The 11,879-nt window shown below is 37.7% G+C and overlaps 1 protein-coding gene across 2 annotated transcripts in view; it reads right to left on the bottom strand.

Annotated features, from left to right (window-relative positions):
- ntng2b (netrin g2b) overlaps window positions 1-10,725 on the bottom strand; it is a 61,628-nt gene extending 50,903 nt beyond the window's left edge. For both annotated transcript variants that reach the window (XM_016470209.1, XM_016470210.1), the window contains exons 1-2: window positions 10,462-10,725; window positions 8,137-8,836 (exon numbers count right to left, since the gene is read on the bottom strand). In XM_016470209.1, the coding sequence (XP_016325695.1) occupies window positions 8,137-8,358 (222 nt within the window). In that variant the 5' untranslated portion in view covers window positions 8,359-8,836; window positions 10,462-10,725. The remainder of the gene's footprint in view (window positions 1-8,136; window positions 8,837-10,461) is intronic.
- Window positions 10,726-11,879: the final 1,154 nt, after the last annotated feature.

Here is an 11,879-nt window from a genome sequence, read left to right as displayed (position 1 = left end):
GCTGCAATATAACAAAGAGTGAAAAATTTAAGGGGGTCTGAATACTTTCCGTACCCACTGTATATATATATACAAACATATAATTTTACCATATTTGTATAATAAAAAAGCATAGCAAACAATAAATAAAAGTAATGAAGAAAGCAAACAGAATTGCTAACAGCGGCGCTCACCTGGTGTTTCGTACAGGTGTGTGTCATGATTAAGTGTAAATATAGCCAAAGGAAAATCCGCTGCAACCACATTTCATGACAAAATCCACAAGATGGCAAAACCTAAAAAGGCTGTTCTTTAATAAAAGTTCTGGCGTGTCGGAAAGGACTTGAAAACACATTTGTCTTTTCGAAATGAAAAACTATGAGGTCAGAGCTTTGGAAACTTTCTTTATAAGTTCTTCACGTTAGTACTCTGGGTATTAAGATAAACAGTACTAGTATACTAGTATATAATCTCATACAACCTAACATGTAATCAATCATTTATTCATACTTATGGATATTATGATATTCAGGGATGACAGACTGAACATTTTTGCTGTTGCCGTATTTCTAATATTATCCAGAGAAAGCTATTTTACGCTCTGAGATCGATCATAAATTCAGCTATGAATGAAAAATTAGTTTATTATGATTATTATTAATACATTTATTTATTGCACATGGTCTTTTGTATCATTTTGCACTTAAGGCAGTGTACTGCAGTGATTTTTACTATGGTTAAGCAGTTTAGACACTCTACATTGTGTTGCATCTAACTACACCAAGGTAAAATTTCACAAATAATTACAAAGAAATGGTGAGAAATTCTGAAGTAGAAAGACTGAAACAGTATTTTATTGTTCAAAAAAAAATCTGCTCAATAATTTGTTTTATTTACTTTTTTTATTTCTTCAGTTGCTTATTTGATCAAACTGTTTAGAAAAAAAAAGTATAAAAAGAATAAATGGTTTATGGAATATATATTGCATAGAAAACATTTCCATATTTTCTGTACCAAGTATTCCAGGAAAGCATGTAATAATGATCTCATTCCTTTATTCTAGAGCTCCAGAACTCTTCAAAGTGTTTTCTCTGCTTTCTTGTTTAGTTTGTAGGATGAAGAAGATGTGTTGGCTGAAACTTTATTTCTGAGCGCAGTGAGATCAGGGCGAGACACGCACAGCGATAGATTCATCCTATTAAACTAGTACTCTAGCTGCCAGCTGTCTGTTGTCTTTCTCTGTCCATCTCAAGCTGCTTTCCTTCCATCTTTCCCTTTGTTTCTGTTAGGATCACCATGCGCTCTTTCGGCAGTATGTTGTATGTGTATACTGTGCACAGTAAGCACATTTTCTGTGTGCACTATAATACCCAAATGACTACTTTTACCAAAATGCACAGTAGAATACAATAGAATACGCAGTGCACTCAACTTGACCTTCAATTTCCAGGGTTTTTGTGAATCATTTAATGGGAGAAAATAGTATAATATTTTCTGCACATCCATTGTAAAAAAGTAGTACACTTGAGCATGCTTTTAAAAAGAGTATACTTATAATGGAAGTAATATAAGAAAATATGCTTAAGTGTGAACTAAATGTTTTCAGACACTAAACTCTGTTATTTACAATTAAATGACAATATATATATAATATTTTAAAATTATACGAAATACAATTAAATGACAATATATAATATTTTAAAATTATACTAAATGCAATGATAGTTGAACTTAAGAGTGCTTTTGTACCCTCCTAAGTAGGACTGCTCCTCCTAAGTACATCTTTGTATGTAATTTCATAATTACTTCTATTGTCTTTTGCAATTTAGTGAGCCCGGTCTCATGAAAATGCGTATAAATAGTACGCCAAATAAAAACGAAAACTCGTGGTATTGATACGCAAAAAAGGACTTTGGCGTGCATATCATACGCATGTGTTTGGCGTGCATATAATACGCAGTTTTCGCGTACATATGATACGCAACTACCCCACAACCCTAAACCTACCCATCGCGTAGCATATTTTAGTGGCTTAATGTGAGAAAATTTGCACATATGTGTCACCACTTGGTATTCAACAGAAAAAAATAGTATATATATATATATACATGTTTTACATGCATTATGTTGCAGTTTAAATTACCAACCAACTGAGGAGTAATTCTGCAAAGGCCATTTTTACTCACATATGCAGCTCAGTGAGTGTTAATTTTGGACCCTGGGCAGAATCATGCACAAACTGGGACAGGCACACACACACACACACACACACACACACAAACACATGTAACCACAGCAATGGACCCGAAACACACAGTAACACACACAGACTAGAAAAAGAGCAGCTGCTGTGAAATGCGAGAGATTATTAAATTCCACATGAAATAACATTTGCAACTCATTTTGCTTACGTAATCTGACATATTTCCAAGTGAAACAGGATATGATGTGTAAAGAGGTAAAATGAAGGGCTGGACTTTTATTCATTAGGAATTGACTTGATGGCGTTTAGTTTGTCTATATGAATGATTGGTAATAAAAAATAGTAGAAGTAAATCAAGCCCTTGATTTGAACTTGAACTTCATTCATGTATATATACACACTTATTACATTTTTAAGTATATTATTTACATTACATTTTTGTGCCACAAACAGTTGTTTAGTTGACCATTTTACACTCTCTCTTTTCATAACTTTTTGGTTTTATTCTTGTTATATTTCTGCTGTTTTGGAATAATAGTGTTTTTATAGTCTTCCTCCTTGTAGGTGTGTGGTCCAGGTTTCTGAACACTGAGTAAGTGCCATTAATGTGTAAATGTGGACAGTCATGTGTTGATGGGTTTATCTAACTTAAGTCAGAACGTTGTGGAACTTTAAAACAAGACATTTTTGTATTCTTAGTTTTAATAAATGCTCTATTTGGACTGGCGAGGAAGTTCTGAGCGCTGAAACTTACTGTATGTTTTCATATCTCAAGCATTCAAAGATGCTGTAATTTTTTAACACTCTCAGTAATATTAACCTGGCTGTCGGTTAACAGTACTCTGTTTCCACCCCGCTTTTCTCTGACATCTGCGTTTGTCATTTTCTTGGAAGGAGAGATACTAGGGAGGATCCTGTCTGTTGTAAAGTGCTGACTGCGCCAGCCTGCCCCCACCTCGTCATGTCTAGAATGTAAAAGGGTGCGCTGTGGATGTCTGCTTGCGGGACCATTAGGGGCCCCATCAATATTAAAGAGCTCGGGACGACCCGAGGAACATTCCAGAGGGCAGTCCATTAGCGGCCGACTCCGGCACAGCAATTCAAGGGTTTGTGTGTGTATATGGGCTTGTGTTAGCTTTTCCAGTTCTGTTTTAAATAAGAATCAGTATTTAAAAGTAGCTTTGCATGCCACAATATTCAAACAAATCCAAATGTGGGGTTTAAAGGGAGAGTTCAACAACAAAAAAAGACAATTTTGTAATGATTTGCTTGCCATAAACCACAAAAGCAGATGTTTTGCAGAATGTTCACACTGTTATTTTTCAAGCATTGAAAGTAAATAGTGAGAAACACTGCATGTCAAGCTTTTTAAAAAATGACTAAAAAGCACCATAAAAGTAGTGATACATACAATTTGAGGGTGAGAGAATGAGGACAAATTGTGATTTCTAGGTGAACTGCTCCCCTAGATGGATTTGATTGAATATTATGGCATGCAAAGTTACTCTAAAAATTCTGATTCTTACGTAAAGTAGAACTGGAAAAGCTAATGCATACCCACATTTGCACAAACAATATTTAAAGGGATAGTTCACCCAAAAATCACAATTTTGTCATTATTTACTCGCGCTCATGCTGCTCCAAACTCACATTTCTTGGAATATGATGCTTAAATTGTATCTATGACTACTTTTATTATACTTTTATGGTGCTTTTTGCAGATTTTATTTTAAAGCTTGGCAGCATTTGTCCCCATTTACTTTCACTGCATGGAAAAGAACAGTGTGAAGATTCTGCAAAACATCTGCTTTTGTGTTTTATGGTGATTAAATGATGACAGAATTATATTGTGGAATGCAAAGATACTCTGAAAAGATACTCTGATTCTTACTTAAACCAGATCTGGAAAAGCTAACACACTCATTTACGCAATCATGATTGAAAGGGAAAGTTCACCCAGAAATGATTATTCTGTCATCATTTACTTATCATAAAACACATAGGGAAATGTTTTGCAGAATGTTCACACTGTTCTTTTCCATGCAATGAAAGTAAATGGGGACAAATGCTACCAAGCTTTTAAAAATAAGGTAAAGAAGTAGTCATACACATACAGTAATCTTAACACCATATTCCAAGTCTTGTCTAAGTAAATCATGACAGAATTGTGATTTTTGGGTGAACTATCCCTTTAAGTTGTGAGAGTGAGAGCGAGTATGGGAAAATGGGTCTCCTTTAGCCTTACATTAAACAGATCATTAACTGTTAAGTATGTGAGAGCTGTGTCCATTTCCGGCTCTCATGCGAGACCAATAACTGTACTGTGTATGTGTATTTTCCGGCAGAGACTTATCAGCTTCATTGTGAAAAGGCACAATCATAGTGAACAAAGTTTGTTTGTTTGTGCACGACATTGCAGTGTCTGGATAATTTAATCAGGGTTGTATTACCTCTTTTCCCCTGACGCTAGTATTTATTTATGCTCTTGTTCTCTTCAGCCTGCACAACCTTTTGCTTCTTTTTTTCTTCTGCAATGTCAAGCATCACTGTTACTGTTGCTCTTAAGCTAAAGCATTAAACAGGTGAAAAAAATGTCACAGACTTACATTGAAGGATGGGCCCCTAGTCATATCTATATCTATACGTATCTATTATTTTAGTATCATTAAAGGGGTCATATGATGCGATTTCAATTGTTCCTTTCAGTCATTATAATCCATAATTATGTCCCCACTGGATGCAACGAATGCCTCGTTTATAATGGATTTTCATGTTTTTGAATCATCGCTCCGGCCGGACAGGGCATCACAGTATGGTAGGGGCGTAACATTTCCGTCACACGCTTGAGGTATTCAGCAAATCACAACGCACTGGATAGCTGGCCAATCAGAGCACACCTCGCTTTTCAGACCGATGAGCTTTGTAAAAATCGACGCGTTTCAAAAAGGCGGGGCATAGAGGAGAAACAATAATGTACAGTATGTGGAAAATAATGTGTTTTTTGAACCTTAAACCGCATAAACACATTTCATTACACCAAATACACAAAATAATGTTCTTTTTAGCAGCATCATATGACCCCTTTAAGATTCTGTTTTAAATTATTTATTTATTTTCCATTAAATTAATTTGACAAATAAATAATTTAAAAAATACGTAAATGAATAAATTGAATTTATACAATTTTACTTGTAAATCTTTTATATTTTCAGTTTTTATTTCAATGTTAGTCATTTTTTTGGTAATTTTTTATGTCTATATATCTGTAGATTTAATTCTTTATTATTTCTTTTTTAGTTGTTACATCAAGTTAAACTAAATGATTGTGAGAAATGCTGAAATAAAATTATTTCAGTTAAAATTAATTCATTCTTAAGCAATGATTTTTTTTAATGGTTTTAGTTTGTTAACTATAATAACCACTTGTTGTTTTCCTCGACTGTCAGTTGCTTTGTATAAAAGCGTCTGCAAAATGAATAAATGTAAATAACCCTGCACCAGACAGAAAAAAACAACCTAGCAACCACCCAGAACACCACGGCAACTGCATAGCAACACCTTAGCAACCATCCACAACATCCCAGAGGTGTGGTCACATTTACAGCTGCGCAAATTTTGCACGGGCAAACACCAATCAAATTTTATTTTACTATCAGAACTCATTGACTGATGGAATATATTTTGATTCTGTTTGTTGTCCACCCCGATATCACTTTATAAAACCCATAGTGCACCGTGTGACCTCCTTGCCCTTGAGAATAACCTGCTGACCCTGCTATAAGCGAAGTGAAATTCGACATCCTCCCAATCCTCTGTTCCTGTGAGCCTGACTCTGCCAACAAACCCACGTGGGTAAACAACACCTCTGCCTTCTGCTCTCCACGCCTGCTGACCTCAGCTGCATTTTTTCTGCTGCAGTCGGTGACCTGCACGGCAGATCCTGCTCAAATTAATGCTGCTTCGAGACCTCCGCCCCCATGATGGGTGCAGTTTGGCACCGTTCTGTGGGCCCTGCTTAGTTTGCACTGGCCAATGGCTGGTGGTCAAAAAATGAATCAGGGAACAGTCCGGAAACATCTGCCTGAGGTCCATCCCATCCAGGTACTAATTGACACTTTGTAAATTCTATAAAGTTAGTATAATTAGTTAGTCAAGCCCACTTTTGTGCAATAATCATTATATATTTTTTGTTTTATTTTCTAAAAAAAAGCTTTAAGACCAACCAGAAGATGCAAACTCAATGCATCAGTTAATCAGATGAACGAGTGCAACTGTTAAGCAGTAATCATAAAAGAATAGTTCACTGGGTGAAGCAATGGTTTGAAGTTAAAAACGTCTTAATGATGAATTTGTTTCTTATAAACACGCAGCTTTTGGCTTCACAAGATGTTAACTGATGGACTGGAGTGGTGTGGATTACTTGTGGATTATTGTGATGTTTTTATCAGCTGTTTGGACTCTCATTCTGACGGCACCCATTCACTGCAGAGGATCCATTGATGAGCAACAAATGCAATGCTACATTTTCCAAATCTCTTCCCATGAACAAACAAACACATCTACATCTTGGATGGCCTGTGGATGAGTAAACTGTCAGCAAATATTCATTTTAGTCAGGACCACTTCGTCAAAGTATAGTTATTATAATTATATAGCATACAGTTAGTGTTGGCGGTATGGTTCTGTTCTGGGCAAAACTCCCCACGCCTGTCCATGCAGCCATGCTTGGACAGAGCGGGGAGAGCAGCAAGTCAAACCCCCCTGGGGTACAGAAAAGATCCAGTATATGCATACATAATTACAATTCACAATTTATATGAGTTGTATAAAATACAAAATACATGATAGAGAATGCTTGCAATATAGTGAACTGTATACGGGAAAAAAAGTCAGATTAGATTACAGGTTCAGTTAGGTGGAGTTGGGGATGGAGAAGCGAGTTTGATTTGCGAGCAGCGATGCTATAGAAGAGATGCTGGAGAATGGGAATTTAAATGGACCGCTGTGATAAGTGTTAAAACTGGATTGGTACACATCAAGAACAGCTGACTATCAGCTGATGCGAGCTTGACTGATGTGGCCTGTCTGAACTGATGCGCTGCTTGATTTTTGGTGAACTATTCCTTCACTTAATTGTATTTGTCAGGCTAATGAGCAGAAAAAAGCATGCAAGAAGAAACATATCGGTGTCAAGCCTGCTGGCCATGTGACACATAATCTTTGAACTTCTGGTTGTGAGAAACAGGAATTAGCATGGTGTGTATTTATATCACACTCTACTTCCCCATTTCACATACTGTCTGTCCCGAATAGTATGCAAGATTGGAATTAATATGCCCCCTGATCTTACAGTAGCATGTGGACAAAAGCAGGCCAAAGTTTTCCGGATGGTGTACTATTTCTGGTGGATTTTCAAAGTTGGTATTTGATATGTTTTTGGGGTTAGTATTTATTTTAACACTTTAATATATTTTAGAGCCTGTGGCTCGATTTCTCAGAACACCTGCACAACCGTTCATATGTTTGAGTTGGTGATGTTTTTTAAAAAGTTTTTGACTGAAGTTTCTTCTGCTCACCAAGGCTGCATTTATTTGATCAAAAATTCAGTAAAACAGTAATATTGAGAAATATTATTACAACTGAAAATATCTGTTTTCTATGTAACTATACGTTAAAATGTAATTTATTCCTGTGATCAAAGCTGAATTTTCAGCATCATTACTCCAGTCCTCAGTGTCACATGATCTTCAGAAATCATTCTAAGATGCTGATTTGCTGCTCAAGAAACATTTCTGATTATTATCAATTTTGAAAACAGTTGTGCTGCTTCATATTTTCTGTGAAAATTTGAAAGAGACATCTTTTTTAACACTATAAATGTCTTTACTGTCACTTTCGATCAACTTAATGCTTCCTTGATCAATAAAAGTAGTAACTTCTTAAAGAGTACTCACCAGGGTGCAGAATCTCTCCGGTGGGTTCCCGCAGGTGATGCCCGGCGGCTCGACGCGGATGCGCATGTACTCCTTCATGGCCTGGGCTTTGGGTTGGCACGCATAATGCTCCCACACGGAACCTTCGTCCGTGCTCACGAGAGACTTGCACAGGTCGTACTGGCCTCTTGCTCTCGCCAGCACGTGCACCAGCAGGTAGAGGAGTCCCGTGTGTGCACGCATGGCAGGCGCGCGACCGAGAGGGGATTTACGAGGGTCCAGAGAAACGGGAAAGGGACCACCGTGGGTTCAGAGGTGCGACGTGTTAACATGGAACAGCAGCGCCTGTGGTCAGGTTAAAACATCCCATAACTTCGCCACGATCATGCTTTCGTTTACTCCAAAAGGAAAAAGTCAGATATATAGAAAAATGTGCATAAATGTTTTGTTGTTATAAGTTTGAGGGGAATTTTTGTAAAGCAAGTTTATTTTTTTGTGTATTGACTTCGGTCTTACTTCTGTGTGTTTGGATACTGTCCTGATATGTTGGGTCAAAAGTGCTGATGCTTTTACTTGGACCTACATCCATAGCAGCTCCTGGACTGCGTCTCCGCAGAGCATATTTATGTCCCGAAGGTCACATGAAGTGGGTTTCCCCTTTTCCAAGCTCAGAAATATCTGCCTGGTCGCATCCTTCACTCAGCAGCTGCTGTCCATGGTCCTGAAAGCAAACACCACACATTTTAGTGTTTAACGTCACTGCTCTTTTGTACACATGCACTTGATGTCAGCCTGTTTTTTTCTAGCGCTGCTTTCTGCTGATGGTCTAATTTGCCAACCCCCCCCTAAACAGACGTTGGATGTCATCCCGTGAACCACCACCAGTCTGGACAGATGGCTCATATCACATACAACACGAGTCTGGAGTGAGGAACATGCGTGGTACATGCACACACACACACACACATACATACATACACACTTCACAGACAGACATTATATAAGGCAGGACTTTGAGGAAGAGTAGCGAAAGGAATGTGCGATATATATATATATATATATATATATATATATATCATACAGATATTGCACACTGATATCGTATGTTAAATGTTGCACGGTATAGTTTCCTGATTGAACCACATTTCATTTCCATTGGGAAATGGGAGGAGTGAGGAATGGTCTCACGTGCAAATACACGCATAGCGATGACATCCATTTCTAAGATTGCAAATGCAATGCATGCATGTAAAAATCAGGTAAAGTAACTATGTGCTTCACATGGTAGGATCTATTCAAGTCAAAAATATTTCATATGACTGAATCAACTTGATTGCATTAAGACACTTTTTTCAGATCAAGTGGAAAATATATTTGCATGTAATTTTACTGTAAACAAAATATATTTTTAGATTGAATTGCATGCGCTCTAATGGTAAAATATTTAAACGTTCTACAAATAAAATGTATGAACTGGCATTTCAATTATGGGGAATTTTTTTAAGAATGCACAAAGAATCACATTAGGTTTTATTTAAAAAGTTATCCTTTAAGTACATTTAATGTTGAGTAGTTGTTGTTTTTTAGATGTATTCTGTGCATGGGCTTTGGGAGGCCAGTTGTGGCGAACTTTTAAGTCATTTAACAGTTTTATATACTGTAGGTTGGTAAATGTATATTATATGATTTAATGATATGCATTTGTCAACTTTAATATTCAGTCTTACCGTAATGATTGTAATATCGTCACCGTGGCAAATACAACTACCAGTTTTTACTTCAAATTTAACAAACACATAGTAGTCTACATAACGACCAAATCCTTCATTAACCACAACCCGATTATTTGACAGGCATAGAAAAGTAATAAAAACTGTTATATAGTACATTTTCGTATTGCCTCACGTAAAAACCGTACAAGTTCCACTCGCAGACAGAACAGGCTACTCCTCCATACTGTAGATACTGTAATAAAACTCAAAACAAGCATCGATATTCCTCATGCACACCCTGCAGCCAATGCAACATCCGTAATGTGACACAAAACGTGACTAAAGTTGATAACTCTGGTAGTTTAGCATCAGAAAACAGTTTGCAATCGGTCTTCCCTCTGCAGAGCGGACGGAGACGCACGGGGTGTGCCGCGCGCGCGTCCCGACACTAAAGATGAAGAACTGCGGAAGAGATGAACCAGCAAGAGGGCTGGTTTTACGTGCAAACTCGAGCAAAAGCAACTTTTTGGCATTTCAAACATAAATCAAAAGTGAGCCGCTTTGACAGGCTCGTTTCGGAAACGGGAGCTGCGTGCGTTCATCCGGGTCGCTGAAGTAGTTGAGATGGACTCACCGAGCGCTCGACTTGCGTCCGTGTGGAAACGGCATCGCCTCCCGCAGCGAGGATGCGGTTCTTCCGTGTTTGTTTTTTATCTTTATCTCTCTCTGCCGGAGAGTTTTTTAATGCACGCTCCGTCGGTTTGTCAGGGGAGGATGGTGCCCTACTTCTGCAGGAGATGCTGAATTACCGGAGGAGGGTGCGTGAGTACTAGTGAAGTATCCGAAAGTGAGAATATGGACTTGTGGTGCGCGCGCTGTCTACTTTACTGGATCAGATTTGCCCTGTGTGCTCAAGGGCAGAAAGCTTCATGGCAAATCTCCCTCCCCTCTCTCTCCCTCTCCCTCCCTCTCTCTCTAATCCATTTAAGCATCACTCTCAATCACTATCTGCGGGTTTGAGTCAGGCTGGCCCGGCTGTTCTGCCGGCTTCTCGAAGGGGCTGAAACTGGACCGTCCCACTCTTGAGGCACCAGGGAATCCGCATTTTTACGCACTCCAGACCTCCCTGCTCGGGGAAACCTCTGGTTCGCCTTTTTCCTCTTTTATTGAATGGATTCTCTCAGTTTCCTCGGACTCTCATTCAGAAATGCTGATAGAGCAACTCTCAGTACAATATTTACTGTCAGTGCTCCGGGTTGGTAGGTTACAGCAATAACTTAAAAAAAAAATCTCCAAAGAAACATAAGATCCATTTTATAGCCAAATGTTTCTTCATGTCTAATGTGTTGCCAAAAAAATAAAAAATAAAATAAAATAAAATAAAATACCCGTATTGATCACTTTGAGAGTTTAAATTTACATTTTAGTACGGTTCCCCAAAAATTATACTTAGAAAACACGCATAATGTCATTGCATTCGATTAAAAATAAGTGTTTTTTTTTTCTTTTTTTTATATATAGCATGTGTACAATTTTCAAGAAACATTAAACAGTTTTTGCGTTTTAAATGATAAACAGTAAGTCTTATGTTGCATAGAAAAACCTGACATGTTGGGTTTGTTTGTTAGTTAATTACTACACCTGTGGTTTTTCTACCTGTGTGAACTGACTAAAAACCACCAAAATAACAGCTGATTGCAAGACATTGAGCAAAAATAATGAAGATGTTAAAGTTCCTGCAGCATTTGAGACATACACATACAGACACTTGTTTGTTATTGTGCCCCAATGTGTCTTAAGTGTCCAATTACTTTTCAGGGCCACTGTGTGTTCTAATATGCAAATATAGTATGACAGAATTTCCATTAGGGCCAACAGGTTGACTGATTTACATCAGTTCTCTAGTAAACGAGCATTAATGCAAAGACTTAATTTAATGATTAAAGGAGAATTGGACGGCTCATTTTCAATCTTCATGGAAGACACATCAGCCGGGCCAGCCTGAGTCAAACCCACAGATGAATTGTGATGGTAAAATAGTTTGTTTTATTT

Source organism: Sinocyclocheilus anshuiensis, unplaced genomic scaffold, assembly GCF_001515605.1.
Source record: "Sinocyclocheilus anshuiensis isolate Anshui unplaced genomic scaffold, SAMN03320099.WGS_v1.1 scaffold708, whole genome shotgun sequence".
Classification (NCBI taxonomy): Eukaryota; Metazoa; Chordata; class Actinopteri; order Cypriniformes; family Cyprinidae; genus Sinocyclocheilus; species Sinocyclocheilus anshuiensis.
The sequence above is the reverse complement of the archived record's forward strand: the minus strand, read 5'-3'. Positions and strand labels throughout refer to the sequence as shown.